The 18,428-nt window shown below is 32.0% G+C and overlaps 1 protein-coding gene across 1 annotated transcript in view; it reads right to left on the reverse strand.

The window, feature by feature from the left end:
• Positions 1 to 354: 354 nt before the first annotated feature.
• LOC145312460 (chondroitin sulfate proteoglycan 4-like) overlaps positions 355 to 18,428 on the reverse strand; it is a 52,714-nt gene continuing 34,640 nt past the window's right edge. The window contains exons 13-20 of the mRNA XM_080151718.1: positions 14,931 to 15,149; positions 9,458 to 9,620; positions 9,078 to 9,150; positions 8,471 to 8,604; positions 6,867 to 7,057; positions 5,332 to 6,525; positions 1,791 to 1,885; positions 355 to 1,456 (exon numbers count right to left, since the gene is read on the reverse strand). Of these exons, the coding sequence (XP_080007844.1) occupies positions 355 to 1,456; positions 1,791 to 1,885; positions 5,332 to 6,525; positions 6,867 to 7,057; positions 8,471 to 8,604; positions 9,078 to 9,150; positions 9,458 to 9,620; positions 14,931 to 15,149 (3,171 nt within the window). The remainder of the gene's footprint in view (positions 1,457 to 1,790; positions 1,886 to 5,331; positions 6,526 to 6,866; positions 7,058 to 8,470; positions 8,605 to 9,077; positions 9,151 to 9,457; positions 9,621 to 14,930; positions 15,150 to 18,428) is intronic.

The raw sequence follows: 18,428 nt of genomic DNA on the forward strand, positions 1-18,428 counted from the left end.
CATGCTGTTGCAAGCTGTCACAGGCTTTTCAACAGCATTGCTGTTTGAGGTTGATACAAGTTGTTGTACATTAACTGGTGCTCCGCCGAGCGCGCCACATTGTGTGACAAAGCTGCGCCGTTGCTGGATGTTTGCCAGACAATTTTGCAGATCTTGATTTGTTACTAGTGGTGACAGTTCTTGAGGTCTAGAACAGGAGGGCTGTGGTGGTGGTGGACAGTGGGGGAGGTGGTCAGAGTTTCCTACGGACCTCTGCCTCTGCTTGTTGGAGGAGCCAGAGCCGCTGTCAGACTCGGGACACCCGATGCCAGAATCCGGATCAGATATCAGGGAGAAGTCTGTAGGAGGCCTTTGTCATACCCAGTACTGGTTGCGGCGCAACAACGGCTGTCCGCCGCTCAGCGAGGATCTCTCGCCCAACAGGGTACTCTCTGATGGATTGGAACCCGCCTCGCTCGACGGTGGCATGTCGTTCGAGTTGCGGTTGAACGGGGGAGGTACAAATGGCGGCGGGTCTAGCAGATGGCTGGCCGCTAGTTCACTTTCGCACAAAGGTATCACTCGGAAAGCTGGTAGTGAAGGAGGAATACTTGACGAGGGTGATGTCTCTCTTGACCTAGAACTTTCCAACCATGAGTCAGAATCTGATGGATTTAATGGCTGTTGCTGCTGACCATTTGTCAGTGATAAATTGTGTTTGGATAAATTTGTCTTGCGGCCAAATCTATCTGACGCCAGATGAGGCGTGCACATGGGTTGATCCTTGGACAGGGACATAATCCCAGTCCTGGCTTCGTACACATCATCAAAATTATTCTGATGTCGGCGCCGAAATTTGTCACCTGATATTTGACAAATATGACCGTTTGAGTGACGGTTTTGACCATTGTACTTCTCTTTCCTACATCTTACAATAATTATAGCGGTCACTATGACCAGCAGCAGACTGGCTACAACACAAGAGGCCACAACAATGTCTTTGCGTGTGGCAACAGGTACGGGTGCGTGGCCAGTTGGCGTTGAGTTAGGCAAGGGGGCCCAGGATGTAATGCCTGATGATATCACTGCAAATCTAAAGACACCTTTAGCTGGTTGGACGCCCGGAGCCTCCAGCCTGTAGACCAGCTCATCTGATGTATTGCTGGTTAAACCAGTATTGGAACCAACAAAATATATAACACCATTGGAAAGGTCTTCCTGGGTAAAATGTTGGATTTCCCGGTCGCGCAGCGACCGTTTTGTTCTTGTTCGTGAGGTTCTTATTATCCGTTTTATTCTTCCATGTTTGGGTTTGTCAAGAATGTGGAAAACTGGATTGCTGCTGGTTAAACCAGCTAGTTTTGTGGCGTCCAGGTGGTTGGATTTGATGGCGGTTGAGCTATCAATGGCAGCTAGAAGCTGTTCATTCATTCTGACCAATGGCGTCACAGATACATGGAACATTACGTTGTTCAGCCTGGTTCAGTCATAGATTAGTAAGTTATAGAATAAAACGCTAGCAAATACTAAAATGTTTAAAATGTCTAATATAGCTCAAGACTGAAGAGGCAGGTTGTTGATTTAAGATTTAAAAAAATAAAAAAAAATAAAAAAATTTCCCCAGAAATACCAAAAATCAATTCAATCAATTTTTCATTCAAAATGATATGGCAATGAAAGATATATTGATTTTATCCCCAGGTTGAAAAGCATAATTTTATTTTCTATAGGTTATAAATTTGAGAAGAAAATAATATATTCTATTTCATCATTCTCTGTCAACCCTTAATCTATGACTTATTAATCCATGCCTGTAGTCTAGAGATGAGATGTCAGTGAGGAATGAATCATTTGCATACGTCATGTCTGTTTGGCGGTAGATTACTTCACCTCGGTCAATATTCACCTAAAAAACAATAGATAATCATTTCAGATAAAATTAATCAAGGATGACAACATTTATGAAAGCGAAGCCCTATATCGTTAGGACAAATTAACATCCGTACTTGTAGAGTGTCAGAACTTAATAAGCAGAATAGCAATTCATCAGTCTAAACAAAATTGTAACATTGTAAATTGTACAATAATATTGTACCTTGTGGTAATAGGAATCAGTATTTCAAAAATCAGAGAATAGGATAATCATAACATCACAGTATAGCTTAAAAAACCTATCAATGCTTTTTTCATGCAAAAGATATTTTTCATATTAGGAAAAAAATCATTAAGGTTAAATACTAAATTGAAGTAAAATAAATAAAATGTAAAATTCTCAAGATATTTATTCATTTATTTGCATCTTTCAGTAAATTGGCCTTCTCTCTCTCTATCATTCTATATGTCTCTCTCTCTTTCTCTGTCTCTCTCCCTTTCCCCCTTTCTTTCTCTCTCTTTTTCTCTCTCTGAGTTGGAATTATTGGAATGGCAGTGTAAGTGTGAGAGGAAACATATTTATAAAGTGGTACACAAGTAAAATAATTAAAATTTGGAGTAGCAATATTTTCATCCTCTCAAACTGGTCTATAAACAATGACAGATAAATTGATTTTCATCTCCCATGTTGATGGCTAAATAACGTATTATTGATTGATTTTAAATTAAATGTTTAAACAGAGTTATGCTTTCCACAAAAGCTTCTCATTTAGATTAAAATTGGCATATTAGTATGATTACAAGTACTTCAATTAGAAATCCTAACATATAATGATGTCAAATCTTAGACTAATTTAAACAATATTACACCGCTAGATAATTGATGGAAAGTTCGGACAATGAAGGATTGCACAACCAAATAAAGATTTTTTAAACCAACACGGATTAAAGTCCAACGTATTTTCCCTCCCTCGAAGATAAAATACAAATGGATAAAGTTTTTTTTTTTATCATTGTATAGTTTGTGAAAACAACTTTGCTACATATGTTGAAAATTTGGACGGAAATTGAATTTAGCATAAATGTGTGACACAAATGCGGATTTCAAAAGCCCATTTCTAACTTTTAGTCACAGATAACTTTAAGGCTAATAAGGAACTGAAATAATATGTTATTTCTTATAACCAAAGTTTTAGAAACCAGATTAAGAGAAAATGTGAAGTGGAGGGTTAAATGGGGGTGAGAGCAACAATTTTGATTTTCCAATATAACACAATCGTGTGTGTTTGTTTACAGGGTGACCACACTTTTTGTCAATAATTTCTAACATTTTTTGTTGTAAATTTTTTATACTGAGGTACTCACAAATAGACTAGGAAACTTTATAAATTGATTATTAAGTAAAGGATGTCCCAATTAGTACTTTGGAATGTATTTTATCTGTACAAAATTTAATGTTTTTCCAGTATTGCTTCGAAATCCATTAATATCAGTTCTGTCATTCTGAAAAATCATCTAACGTATCATATCATAGCCAGTTTTCTTTGACTAAGGAAATAAAAATCAAAATATTGATACCAGTTTTGTTAGCAAGGACCTTCAACCTCTCGGGTATAGCAAACCTGGTTTAATTCTCATAATTTTTTAAAATATCCTTAGAAAGCTGTCTATAATACGATGAGATAAAAAACTATTAAACATTAATTTAAAAAAATAATGGACACCCTGTACTTGAACGCTTATGTATAGGTATACATGCTGCATATCTGAACCTCCTAATAAATGCAACATGTGTATATTTTTATAGAAAAATGACATTTTTGCAAGATTAGATTTATTATTACATTTCCAATTCATGTTTTTCAATTCCCTTTTTTTATCGTGTCTGCTCTACAAGCAACCAATCTTATAAGATCAAATTAAAGAACAAAAAGTGGGGATAGTCAATAAATCACGGATAACGATATTTTCGCTTTTCTTATTAAAAACAAGGTTTTTAAAACCCTAATCAATAAACGAAGTGTTTAATGAAGTTAATTTAGATATTGGTATTGAAATCATTTACAGTTAAAAAAAATTATATTTTAAGTATGGCTTCGAAACCGATTAATATCCTCTGAATTGGAACCAGTTTGTAGAAATAATGAAATAATCATGAATTACATCGTATTACAGACATTTCTAAATAATAAAATATAAATTATAAAATAACAGTTTCGAGCCAAACGGGACTAAAAAAACTGGTTTCGATATTAATTTTTTTCATTTTCCTATCTGCGGAAAGCTGTCTGTATTACGATGAGATAAATAACTATTATTGTATTTATTGAAACTGCATATACTGTTATGAGCTGTAATATCTATATTATATCAACAAATTAATTATTCTGTCTGGCTTTAAATATAATTAAATCAAATTTGTTTTGGTATTTTTACATATTTAGAAAGAGTAAAACGTTACTACCCCTTACAAATTTAATACAATTTTTGGGAGCTTGAAAAGAGGTAAATTATTATTATAAATTATAATATAATTAGTGAATAATTTAACAGGTATAGCGCTTAAATCATTGGATATGATAATATCTTTAGATATATTATTTTAATGATTAAAATAAGAATTAGAATTACTTAAACAAAAAAGAGAAGGTTATTGTCAGTTAATGGCTAAAGAAAGGGCGGGTCCTTTTTATGGGGCAATACCGCTAATAAAAACTAGATTAGAATTCGAGTTAGAGAGCTTGGGGAGGGTGGAGGTGCGCATCATTCATCCTCTTTTGAATTCAACCAATTCGTTTAAGTCTAACCTAATAATGTTTAATTTGTGTTAGCTGTACTTAACATTAATGAATATGTATAGTACGATTATGTATTTAAACTTTGTTATGAATTTTAAAGTTGAAAAAACATATTAAAACATATTAAAAACATATGTAATATTAAGGCTAACTAAGGTATGCCTTTATTTCCAAGAAGTGGGGGGGGGGGGATATTGAACTGTAAATTAACTGGTACCCAAAATTTTTAAAAAACCTTGGGTAATTTTATTGTTTTTAGATTGGTTATTTCAATCTCTTGGAACCCCTGATCACATTTTTCAATCATCAAAATAGCGAATCCTTTTAATAACACAAACTGCCCATTTCCATAATTCACTTTTAAAAATTAATCCTCTTTTATCAATTTGGTATTCTTATTGGTTTTTTCGCACTATGTAGGAAGAAAGGTAAGGTTGCTTTTTAACTAAGCAAAGTAAAAAGATTAAGTAGACTTTTAGAAAACTTAGACAATTGACAAAAAACATTGAATTATGATTGTTGTCCATATACATATATATATACAAGTATTTCTTATATATATCTGACATGGATCTTAAAGCAACATAAAGGTCCTTTTGCCAATGTTAAAAATCGAAAGTATCTTTGTAGTAAAAGTAGTAAAAGTTGCAAATATAGGTATTAAATAAAGAAATAAACCCACCTGATAAAATGAATCAGCTGGGTTGTCTTCCACCAGCAGTTGACCGGCCTTTGGTTTCTCCTTGATGGTGTACAAAATCCTCTGTCTATCACCATTACTATGCACACCCATATTAGCACTTGTTATAATAGCCGTAGTGGTTCCCTGCTCCAGACAAATCAAACTCTGATTCTTAAGCTCCAGGGAAAGGGGTATGACATGTATACGAAAATGTCTCGAGAGTCCAGTTTCTCGTGGCTGGTACCTGCCATCCGTGACAGAAAAATAAAATTGTGTCTGTGAGGTGGCCCCGTCGTGGACATACATAACTCTGCCATCATTGATATCCTGTTGGCTGAATGTTGAAATTGGAAGACTCGGTGAATTTGCGTAGACTAGCCTGCCCTGCAAGCCACTATCCAGCATAGTAAATCTTATATCTTTCGGTTCCGTATCCGGATCTTGAACTTCAAGCATGTCCTTGGTTAAAATCTTTGATTGACCTCGGACCACCACCATGCTTGGAGTTTTAGTCACCAAAAACGGTTTCTTATCATTGACTGGTGTAATGCTTATGTTCATGCTTGTCTCATACACCTTAAGATCCCTCTGACCGCTTAGGTCAGGTAGCAGAAACACGGCCAGTTTGACCTTATCCTCAGTAGAATCTGAATGGTCATGAGAGTAAACAACAACTCCTGCTTCTACATCATTTTGTGTGAAGCTGTCACCCTTGGATAACATCTTCCCGCGTAATAACAGCGTGCCATGATCAGGTACTGATATTAATTTAACGCGCAGCATTGGCAGCTCATTCATGAGTCCACTGGCCGGCCCGTACGTGAGAAAGTCAATAATTCCAGAAATGTTAATATTCCTGCTGCTTAATGTTGAATTGCTGCCCTCGCGCGACAGCAGATTTGATATTTTAACATATTTATCAATACCACCCGGTTGGCTGCTTGTCAGGCTAATGACAATGTTAAATACAGATTTAAGCCGGTACGGGGCGTAGTCAGCCACTGCTTCAAATTTGAAAAAGTCATATTCTTGATACTGCATGTATTTGGCGGTATGACGGTATACAATGCGCTTCAGGTTTATGTCTGCTTGGGTAAAGTTGAAAGTTTCCACGCTGCGTCCCGAATCTGTGCGGTACATTACCATGCCTTTGCTTGGACGTTCTGTCAGTAAAAAGAGTACTTTGTTGTCACCCTAGTTGACATAGAATATTAATACTTATATAAAAGTACCAGGATCTCTGTCTGCCTCTATGTACCAGAAGATCTCGCTAAACACTGAACCGATATGGTTCTTCTTTATGAGGAAGGTTTTTAAAGTTTTTTTTTACGTTTTACCTTCCTTTGATCAATATTATAATAACCAATACCTCAAGTTATCTAAATAAATATTTATTTTTTTATTGTTCTCACTGATCTGGCCTTTAAACTAAATTATGACAATATATATAAAGTCTTTATTACTCAATATAAGGTGCTCTAATGAAAAAGATTATGAAACAAACTTCACTATTCTTTATTATTATTATTCTATGCCTGATTTAAATTTGATGTCTGTACGACCAAAAACTGGCTAGTAATGACCGTTTCTGTTCCAGGGAATACCTCCATCTGCTTGTTCGTCTTTTCAATAAGGTTCAGCTGCTGCACCTCGACGCGGAATTCCGTCCGCGGACCGCGGTTTTGTCCGTCAAACAGGGTGAAGTAGAATCCGCCTTCGTAACAGCCTAAACATAAAAAGGTGGGTTAACTATTCTGATAACCTTGCAATTATTATTAGATTTAATTCTGCCATAAAAGAGCCCCCATAGAGTCATGTGGCGGAACCGAAAGTTTATAATAATGTAAATAGCTTCAAAGACTATAAAACCCTCTACTTATAGACGTATTTATAATTGTTTCATTATATATTTTCATAAACATAAAATTTATACAAAATAAAGAGAGGAATTTAGCATAATTAAAATATATAATTATACAATTTGTAATGAACTTGAAACTTAAAGTTAATCTTTTATCCATGAAAACTTTCTTTAATTCTTCAGGGTGCAAGGTATAGATAATTAAGGTAAAACTTTAAAGATAATCAAAAGTTTTATTGCACTGCCGTGGTGTCTTAACTGATTTTTCATCAATAAACACAATCTTATTTTTAATATTTTAACAGTAGAAGAGTTCTTTTTATCTATTCCTGCATCCCTGAGTAGTCTAAAGTACTTGAGCAGTAGTGAACACACAACTTTATGTGGTAAGGACTATTTTTTTTCTGAAAAATATAAAATTTTTACGTACAAAGGAGGCAATCCAAGGGTGATTACCCCCTTCCCCCTTACAAAAAAAAAAATATATACATTCCTCAGAGTTTTTAGATTTTTTAACCTTGGGTTTTATTATAATATTGAATAATCTACCTATCGTTGTATACCTCTTTCTAGAGCTCTTTTTTTTTTGGGGGGGGGGAAGGGGGAGGGTGTATTTCACATTCCACCCATACAACTTAATATAGCCTAAAACAAGAAAAAAACTAAGCTCATAAAAGTGTACAAAAAAGTAAAACTTTAACTCCAACCAACTTTATTACTCTTCTTTCAAAACATATCCCATTGAAAGTTGAGTTTAATTTTTCAAACTTTAATTGAAGGACCAACAGGGAAATAGGAATTTGTAAACAAACTAAACTTGTCCTCACATTTTAACCATTAATTGCAAGATTTTTAATTGAATCTATGAATTCTAAGATCTTAGCCTGTTTATGAACAAGAAATTTTCACTAAAATCTGTTTTAACTGATAAAGCATATATAGCATAATACCTATATTTTAATTTTTTTTTACATAATTTATCTATTAATTTATCCTAGTTTCTATGGATTATCAAGTACACCCACTTCACCAAATTCTTTTATTTATTTTACTTTTTTTTTGCAAATAATTTAATAACAAAACAAATAACTGCACAAGTTTACAAAGTTTAGCTAAAATTGTATATTTGGAAACAGAATTTTATTAATCTGAACGTGTAAGCGGCAGTAATATATATATCTTTACAAACCATTAAATTTGAAGATTACAATGACTGTAAGCAGTATGAACTTCTTGAAAAGTATGTCTTAAACACAATCCTAATTTGTTTAACCTTACCTGAATGTGTAAAGACAACATCTCCATCTCTGAGCTGTTGCTCGGTAAACTGACTGATAGGATATCCCGGCCTGTCACGGAGGCTGACCATTCCACAGTGGGGCGAGCTCATACTGTATGTCACATTTCCAGGACTAAATATTATGATCAATTTATAAAATGTATTTCAAATAAGTTTCAGGTAACTCACAAATGAAAGAGGACAAGTCATATGAAGAAAATTCGTATGCCTTAAGTAAACAACATGAATATTTTTTAAGTACCATAATTTATGATCAAGTAAATTGGATTTGAACGAAAACGTATAACTTAGGAATTCCTAACTCTAAGGCTAGCCTTAAACATTTCATAAGATATGGCCCAATGTCGAAGCTTTTTATAGTGCCTATAAAATGACGTCATACTGGCCTACCATTGGTAATTTGGTCTGTGTATTGAACCATCATTAATCATTTGTATTGTATAACGTCAATTTTTTATAGGGACTATAAGCTGCTTTTATAGGAAACCATAATATAAGATTTGGGAAAACTTAAATCCAAGGCTAGCCTTAAAATTTTTTAGGATTTTGATTCATTATCAGCTAAAGATTGGCTAAGTTACTTACTCTGTATCTGGATCCTGTGAGGCCAGGTTACTGCTGGAGATATTTACTGTGGATCCTGCCCATAATACCAAACCTGAACATTTAAAAGTTATAAATATATATCATACTCAGTTTTAATATCATATAATTTGTATATGTTATTTAGTTAATCTGTGTAGCTGAGTAAACAGATAAAACTATTAACAAGGAAAAGAAATAATGGAATTCTATTGAAAAAGTACATCAAAATTGGGTAAGGTATAAGACAAAACATTTAATACAGATTACTTTAAATGTGTTTGTTTTTAATTACTGTTTACTTTTTCTTTTCAAGAAGTAAAAATTGTGCTTTAAGTTAAGATAAGATTTATTTATTCTTCAATTCTGAGTCCATGTTTTACCTGTATTATTAACAACCCTAGGCATGGCATCGTTGCTGGCCAGAATCTTGATGTTGAGTATGGCTGGCACACTGGTCTTGTCCTGGTCTGGCCACTGGACGCCAGCAGTACGCGCCACCAGGCAGATATGGTCCGTCAGACTGTCACTTCCATCATGGATATACTGAAATAATTAACTTTTGAAACAAAGAATTTCCACAAATAAAAAGCGCTAGACAAAAATTTATTTATTTAAAAAATATTTCTAGCACATGCTCCAACCATAAAGGTTCCAATTTTTTTGTGGCTTTATAACCACGCAGAGCCTCTCTATCTTTACATAACCTAACATACGTAACCATAAAGTGTTTTTTATAAAATTTTTTTAATTGAAATTGTCCAGATATGAAATGACGATATCTACATACTTTATATAAGAGGACAGGAAATTATAATCAAAGACCATTTCTAAAGTAGGGTAAGTATTTTATCTTTCACCTTTTTGTTTTATAAGATACTTTAAGATACTAAAGTATTAGCATCACACAAAACAAAATATATTGAAGATTGACTGTGGTATATGAAATAGACATGGATTACATAAGATTCAATTTTTAACAAGAAAGCATGAATAATAGTAAACGACTATTTACTGTATTTAGAAATAATAACATGACCAGTACCAAGCACTGGTTGGTTTACATTTCAGTAAGCCTTATTTACAAACTGTTTTTATCATTCTGTAAAATTATGTAAAGTTAGGAAAATAATATAAAGAGATAAAATTACATAGTCCAAAATTGTCATCCTTTTACAGCCGCAATTGGCAATTAAAAACCTCTTGTAAACGTCTAATTGAAAAAGTGCAAGCTGGTCTCTCTTGATCACAACCTTTATTTTCAATAATTGTACTATTTGTACTATAATCTTATATGAAGCATATAAATAGTGTTTTCATGAATTTAAATGAAAGTATTTTTATTCATTTAATTGCATAGGTTTTAAGTACAAACTTTTAATATAGACCTATTTAAAGTTTATAATTAAGTTAAGAAGGTTAATATGTATCAAGTTAATTTCATCTTCCTGTATAAAGGTACATATAAGAACCTGTACACATCTTGAAGGTTAAAATCAGAGGCGTATCTTTTCCTCTATCAACAGTATGCTGTATAAGAAATTGCATTCGCAAAAAGAAATCAACTTGTTTATCCATAGAGATGAATTAAAAAATACTAAGATTGTCCTATTAGATCAAAAATATCACGATAGAAGCTTTTCTCTATAAATGGTGTGTAGGTAAATGTCGTTTTTAACTGACCATTTTAAAATTATTCTATCGATTTCAAATTTTTAATGGAGATTACTTAAATGAAATTATTTAGTAAAAAAGCTTAACAACTCTTTACCAGAAATTCTGTTTATTGTGAACTATTTTAACATTAAATTTAGTTAAACTAAAAATGAACATAAAATCTTCCAAAATATCCTTTTAACAATTTGTGTAAATTATGAACTCTAATCTAAGTGCAGTGGGTAATAAACCAAGCAATAAAGTCACTTCAACCGAGTTCATACCAAATAATTCATACAATCCAGTCAAAAAATAATTTTAGCAATAACAATTACAGTTATTTAAACTATAATATATGATATAAATCGAATGTTTTTTTTGAAGCGAAGTAACTTCAAATGCTTTCCTGTCTTTCTGTACGTTTAGGTGGGATTTTGATTTTCTCTGCTGCCCTCATGGATTGTCTTAATATATTTTTTGTGTGTGAATATTCCTCATAGCAATAGAGGTTTTTCATAAAACAACTAACTTGGCACGTTGGTCTGTCTGTAAACTATGTGTATGTGTGTGTGTGTTAACGTGTGTTAAACAGATCTTGTAAACTATGCTATAACATCCCAACAAGAATATTGTTAGGAAAAATAATTTGGCTGATATCAAAGTTATTTTGATTGTGTAAAAACTACAAATGAAGTAGTTGCAAGTGTATCTACAAAATTGATTAATTATTTGATAGTATGCAAAAAATATAATACTAAATATGAACCATCTTATATTTCAATTGATTGATACTAAAACCGATTCAAATCGCTGATTACAATTCTTATTTCTCCTACTATATGTATAAACACCCTCCTGTAGACAGTATAAGAAGACTTTAGCTTAAACTTAACTTCAAACACAATTATATTTAGTTCGGAATTTTAAATTTTGGGCAAATCTGATTAAAAACTGGGTAAATAAGATTGTTCACAAACGATCTTCAAAACCAGAGGATAAGTGTCAATTATACCTTTGTCAAAAATAGAAACCCAGCCAGGTATAGGGACGTCGCCGTTACCCATATATTTTGATGGGATTTTATGTGAAGAACGTAATTTTACTTTCTACATTGAAATATAATCCATTGTTCTATTCCTACATAATTAACATTCCTATACATAATTATAACATAATATACATGTATAAGTTTTGATTTGTCTACCTATTTCCTTTCTAGAGGAAAAGGGCAATTAATTCATAACTTTTTTCCTCACAAGTAAGAATTTTACGCATAGACTATAGAAGATTTAATTACAGTCCATTGTCCTATCTTTCCCATGATGTATTCAAAATGTTTTAACATTATGTATTATGTATTGAAAAACACTTTAGTGCGCCAAGTCCAGTCTAGACTAAATATATCCCTTTTTATCTCAGTGACAAGTACACTTTGAAACAGGGTTACATGGATAGAATTAGACAAAAAATGTATTTAAAAACTATATTTCATTGGTTTTATACTAAGAGCGTCATTATTTTCGCTATTTTCCGTAAAGTTATATGCATGCTTCCAGTCAAATCCACTTAGTAGGTCAGACTGTTCTTAATTATGCGTTTAGTCAAAATTAAGTACAGCTCGACCTAATAAGCGCATTTGACTGGAAGCATGAACCCTATTTTTACAGAACATTGAGAAAAAAAATGATGCTCTTATATGTTTTGTTGTTGTTGTCAAAATGGCGAATTGCTAAAGCTGTCACATTCAATATGGTATTATGACTGTTCTCTTACATTAATGCAAGATCAGCATCGAATTTTGAATATGTTACTCTTATGTATTTCTCACGGATTTTTCTTCTTCTTTATATATCTTATTCCTGAAATAACTTATATAGGACACAAAGGGATATAGACGGACATGATAAACCAAAAGTCGCAGATATTCAGGGAAAAGGGATCATGTTTCAGAAAATATAGTTATTCTTCTGATTGAGTGTTTCTTTCCAGAAAAAATATCAACTTGATCTTATTATATCCTATTAAATAAATTAGTAAGGTGTTTTTGTCCGTAGCTCAGGATATTGATAACCACTGAAAGTACTAGGTTCTCCATTTTAGGGAAGTATTCAAAGAGTTACGGGATGGTTTTAAGCTATTTTCTGCTCTTAGTTATAACACTTCGAATTCAGAGCCTCTAAAGGGGTAAAGCCGCTAGTTCTTTTGTAAAGATTATGTAATACACAATTTATCAAAAATTTTACCTGATAAATTCAATACCCATCTTTACCTATTATGTCTGTGTTACCCTTTAAAAATTAAATTATCTCTCTTGAATTATGTTACACTTGCATGTTAATGTGAAAATGATTAATATCTTTCCTTTTGTCCCGACATTATTTATTGGATAAAGGATAACACAATGATTGGGCAAAAATTATATCTCCAAAATTTATATCCATCAATTTTACAGCATGTCTTTGTCATGGGCATAGATAAAAAATTTAAAAAAGAAATCCTGTTCACTAAGTTAGCTCGATGTATTTATGTATTTGTACATATATGTCTAAAAAGATGTTGTAAACGTCTAAACTATTTTAAGAGAGATGACCCAAGGGAAAATAATCATCCCTTCAATCAACTAAAACAAAATTCTTTTGCTTTTATCTCTACCCCTTCTCCTTAGGGAAAAAGCTAGTAGAGAGAAGCCACTAACATTACAGAAATAAATAATAGTAGATACAAATTAAGGTTATAAACCTATTCAATTTTTGGGAAAAAAATTAAATGTTCTCAATATTTGGATATGGGTTTCTTATCTAATTCTGAAGAAAATTTTCCCTACTAGAACAGAACGTGTATGTTTGTGTATATATGTGTGTGTGTGTGTTTGTGAGTGTGTGTGTTTGTTTGCATACTTTTTGCTAAATCATCTAATTTTCCTAAAACCAATAAAAGTTGTAATTCTAATCTTTTGAGAAGAAATTAGTTTTCCTATTTTAAATGTTGTATTTTATTCTTTAAAACGTGTTCTATAAAATTCTTTTACATTCTTTCGTCATTCCGTAGGCATATAAACTAATTCCTATTACCTAATACAATTTTAGGATGGTTAAAAAAAGCAACTTAATGTTCTACAAATAATAAAACCTAACAGTACCCTTTAAAAGCCTTATGATTAAAATATGCTTTGTCGAAAATCAATCACAAATACAACCAGAGCTATAAAAGTAGCTAAAAATGTAATAAAAAATGTCTTTTTGTTGTGGTTTTAATATATTCTTTGATCTTGGCCTTGAGCCAGCTACAGATGAGTTCAAGTTTACTTACAAATAGGTTGGTTCATTTTTTAACAATTTTAGATTTTTTGCTTTACATAACATAATTTCATTCAATTCAATAAATCAAAATAATTAAAATCGAACTTTGTACTTTTTTTAAAGGAATAAATGGATTTATAAAAGACATAGAGAAAAAATGCAATAATCTAAATGTTGTATAATTTAGGAAAGTTAAAGTGAATCATCCTCGTGTATAAGCATTGTAAAAATGTCTCTTAATGTAACAAAAAGTGTAATTTGGAGAGAATTAGCTTCATCAATGTCAAATATTCAGCAGAAAAATGCAAATTTATTTTATCTCTCCTCAACTGTATAGCATGGTGTTGCTAACAACAGTTCTTTACATGGCAGGAAGCAATGCTACTATATACTTTAATCGCGTTCGTTTTTTTACTGCTCTGGAATCGTTGTCAAGCTCCAGGTCGATGAACCAATATTTTCCACCTTTCATTTCTCAATCTGTTACAGACAGACCAATAAACAAGAGCTGGATCTTTAAATCATTTTAGTGGTGAGCCAGATCGGGGTGAGCCGAATTTCAGCCAATCACAGCGCGGCATTTCATAAAATGCTGTGCTCTCATTGGTGGAAAGTTGGCTCAACCCGATCTGGCTCACCACTAAAATGATTTAAAGATCCAGCTAAGAATACCTTGTATAAATGGCTTTGCTATCCTATTGAATAAACTTATAAGTTTTTTTTTGTCCATTTAGACCTTACCGATTGATTTCTTACTTTTATTAATGCTTTACGTTAGTAACAGGTTATCTTTATTTTCATATCCTGGGATGGCTTTAGACTACTTTTCTGCTCCATTAACGGAATAATTAGCCCCTGAATGCTAGGGGCACAGGCGCTAGTCTTAAAAAAAAACACCAACCTTCAACTTATTCTGGGCAAGATGCATGGAGGTAAATATGGTGACATTGTTGTTGGGCTTCTGCTGGAACATAATATAGCCATGCTTGGGCTGCTGGACCACCAGGTAGTCAACTATCTTGTCCTCGTAGTACGACGTCAACACGTTGATGTTCTCCTCAGTGATGAACACGGACGAACCCTCGTTCACCACCAGCGGACGAGTTTCAATGTATATTTCCTAAAATTAGAATTAAAAAAAAAAGTTGTAATAACATATCAAGGTGGAATGGGGACATTGAAATGTTTATTACACTAGTCCCCAAAGTTTTATAATATTTTTTTCTTATTCGTTGGCTTTAAAACTTTTGGGAATTTTATTGTGTTTTTATTTGTTGGTTTATTACGTTGAATTGTAATCTAAAGAATATTTTGTATCATTATTGGGGATGTACTTCAATTTATCGACTATTGACTCATCCCTATAAATCCATGTAAAAAAATTTCTTATTTATTCTTTAATTTAAATTTTGGCCTAGACCTTTGCCATGTGTATTTTAAAATATGGTTTGGAGATCTTATGCAAAAAAAAACAATTACATGTTCCTGTTTTTTTGTGGATAAAAAAAAGAAAGAACATTAGATTAAAACAATTTGAAAATACAATTTTATTTCCTTTCTTTATTTGTAAAAACAATAGCAATTTATTCTATGTATACGCCTTTTTTATTTAAGAGCATAGGCGTGCATGAGGAGGCTAGAGGAGTGTTTGAATTATGTTTATATAATATAATTAACACAAAAATATAAAGATGGTTGAGTTATACACCTTATTAAGCACATGAAGAGGACCAATTTTACACCTCCTCCCCCGCCCCTCATCAACTTAAGAAAATGAATGGGCACGTCCACTGATTTAAAGGTTGGTAAAACACGTTCCATCCATTGATTTTGTGTGTAAAAGTATACACAAGGGAAACATTAAATCTAGAATAATTTTCTCATCCTGCAATTTCACAGGAATTACCAGTAAAGCATCAACACCCCCTTCCCCTCCCCCCCCCCCATTTAATTAAAAATATGTATTTGATGTTTCTTTCAGCTTAGGTTAAATTAGAAAAAAGTACAGCAGACGCCCACTGATAGCAAATCTTTGTAGGACATGTAAACAATTAAAAATTTTAATTAAAGGAGGGTTGTATGTGTTGTGTAATTAGCCATTCAAGGGATTTTCCCCCCATTCTCTAGGTACACTTTTACTTCAAATGGTTTGTTGCTTATATCTAAAAACAGCGACAATAATATCAAAATATAAACAATTATGCCCATTGCATAGTGGCTTACTATTAGGAACAACTTTTAAAATAAAATTAAAGACAAAATAATCAAAATAAACTGTTATTTTGTAGTGATATCAATGCTGATCTACATAGTAAAAATAGAGAGAATGTAGGAAATAATAGAGTTGAGTTTCGAATGTAAAATCTATGTCAATAATGTTTTTTTACTATAATTGAAAATTGACAATAATAAATTAATGATATTAATTTTCATAATCATTATCCCTTTCTTTGGTTTACTGTTTTGTAGCTTTGAATGGTATAGATTAAATTCTTAATGGTTATGTGTTAAACCTTCTCTTTACGGAATACCAACATAAAATGAAAGAAGATTTTTAGGTTTTATTTTTTTCAGGCTTTAAAGGAGAACTAAAAGATTCTTACAGTCACGCCGCTACAAAAAAAATTACAATTAAACAAAATGAATATTTCCACATTTTTATTTCTTGTTTAAATATATTTTACCATAAGAAACACCCATACAAACGCCCTTGGCCACAAAATGTTGTAAGGTGGTAACCTCATCTAATAGACAAGAAATCCGGGAACGATGCAAAAATGTCGGTTTCTTTGACCATTAATATTCTTGAATCACAGTATTGAAATAATGATATAACTAGTGCAGCAGTGCTTATACTATTCATTTATCCATAAAGATAGTTTATATTGATTTCCTTTTGTCTATTAACTTATCACATGCTTGATCTAAGCTTAGACTTTTTTTTTAACATTAGATGTTATAGCCATTTTGTAATGAACCTAGGGTAACTAAAGGATTGTAAAACTCGCAAGGGAAAGAACTCTACTGCATGGTAAATGCATTTACTAAGAGGAAACAAGGATGATTTGATACTCAGGAAAGAGAAGGAATGCATAATTACGCAACATCAAACTATATTTGTAGTAGCTAAGCTGCTAAAAATATTGACTTTGTCCGTACTGCTGAAAAGTAAATGAGATTTTCTTTGACTTTATTTAACATTCGATTCTATAGAATTTCCTGGGCTAGACTAAAAGATTGGGTTTCCTTTATAACCTTATATAAATATAAAGGAATATGTACGACTTAAATTTCCTACAATTCTTTAAAATTATAGGCTTTTCACTTGTTATAAGTTTCAATTAAACAAACAATTTATTATGATTTTTTGTTAAAATCTCTATTTATCCTTTTAATTTTACTTTAAACAGTTTTAGAGTAGCTTTGCACTGAAAAAAACTAAACCAGAAAAGATTAATTTAAAGTTGGGTGGATGAGAACATGTCTACTCTAATAGATATTTAATCTAAGATTACGAATTACCAGGAAAATAGTGAAAGAACAATGGATAAGTTTCTCCCCAATTATGATAAACAAAATACCTTCTTTGATAGTTTTAATTATGTATGAAAAAGTGGGGATTATACCCAGTTGTATTTCTAGTCCTCTTTCAACTTTTAGAATACCAAAGGCGTAATCTAGTTAACTTATAGTTTATTGAGATAAAATAAATGAAAAGGAGTAAAATTTTTCTTTCTCTTTTTTTACTTCTGGTTTATAATCAACTAGCACTTTTTTAAAGAGAATATCTTGGAATAATCTTTATTTAATATTGTTATAATAACTCTTATAATTCAGATGTAAACTTTTTTATGTATATAATTAAGACAAATAAAGAATCAAATAATAATAAAAGGAGTAAATTGTAACAATGATATCTTTTTAAAAGAAATACAAAATTTTAGCCTCCTAACTAGTTTTGCTATTTCTAAATGTGACAGTTTTACAGGCATGTCCTTGTCCAAACTTTTAAATTGCTTTAAATCTATTTTTGAAAACTTAATATTGAATTTCAGCTATTTAAAGTTGCATTCATACATCCAAAAGTAACAAGTTAGTTCATTCATTAAAAATAATATGATATAAAATGTCTCTAATAAGATATTTTTCTGTATGTCTGCTACTTAAGTTTATGTTAACAATCCTCCTCTCTGCAAAGAAAAATCTAAATTTAGATTAAAAAACATACATATATACCTTTTGAATAATTATTAGCCCATTTAGACTACTCAAATAAAAAATCAGCCACGTGACGTTATAAAAATGAGGGAGATGAGAGGAGAAGTCGGAAAGAAAACTCCTAAAAAAGATATTGATAATTCCTCATTTTATGACGTCAAGTGGCTGTTTTTGAGTGACT

This window comes from Acartia tonsa, chromosome 2 (assembly GCF_053477335.1).
Source record: "Acartia tonsa isolate MP-2025a chromosome 2, ASM5347733v1, whole genome shotgun sequence".
Lineage (NCBI taxonomy): Eukaryota > Metazoa > Arthropoda > Copepoda > Calanoida > Acartiidae > Acartia > Acartia tonsa.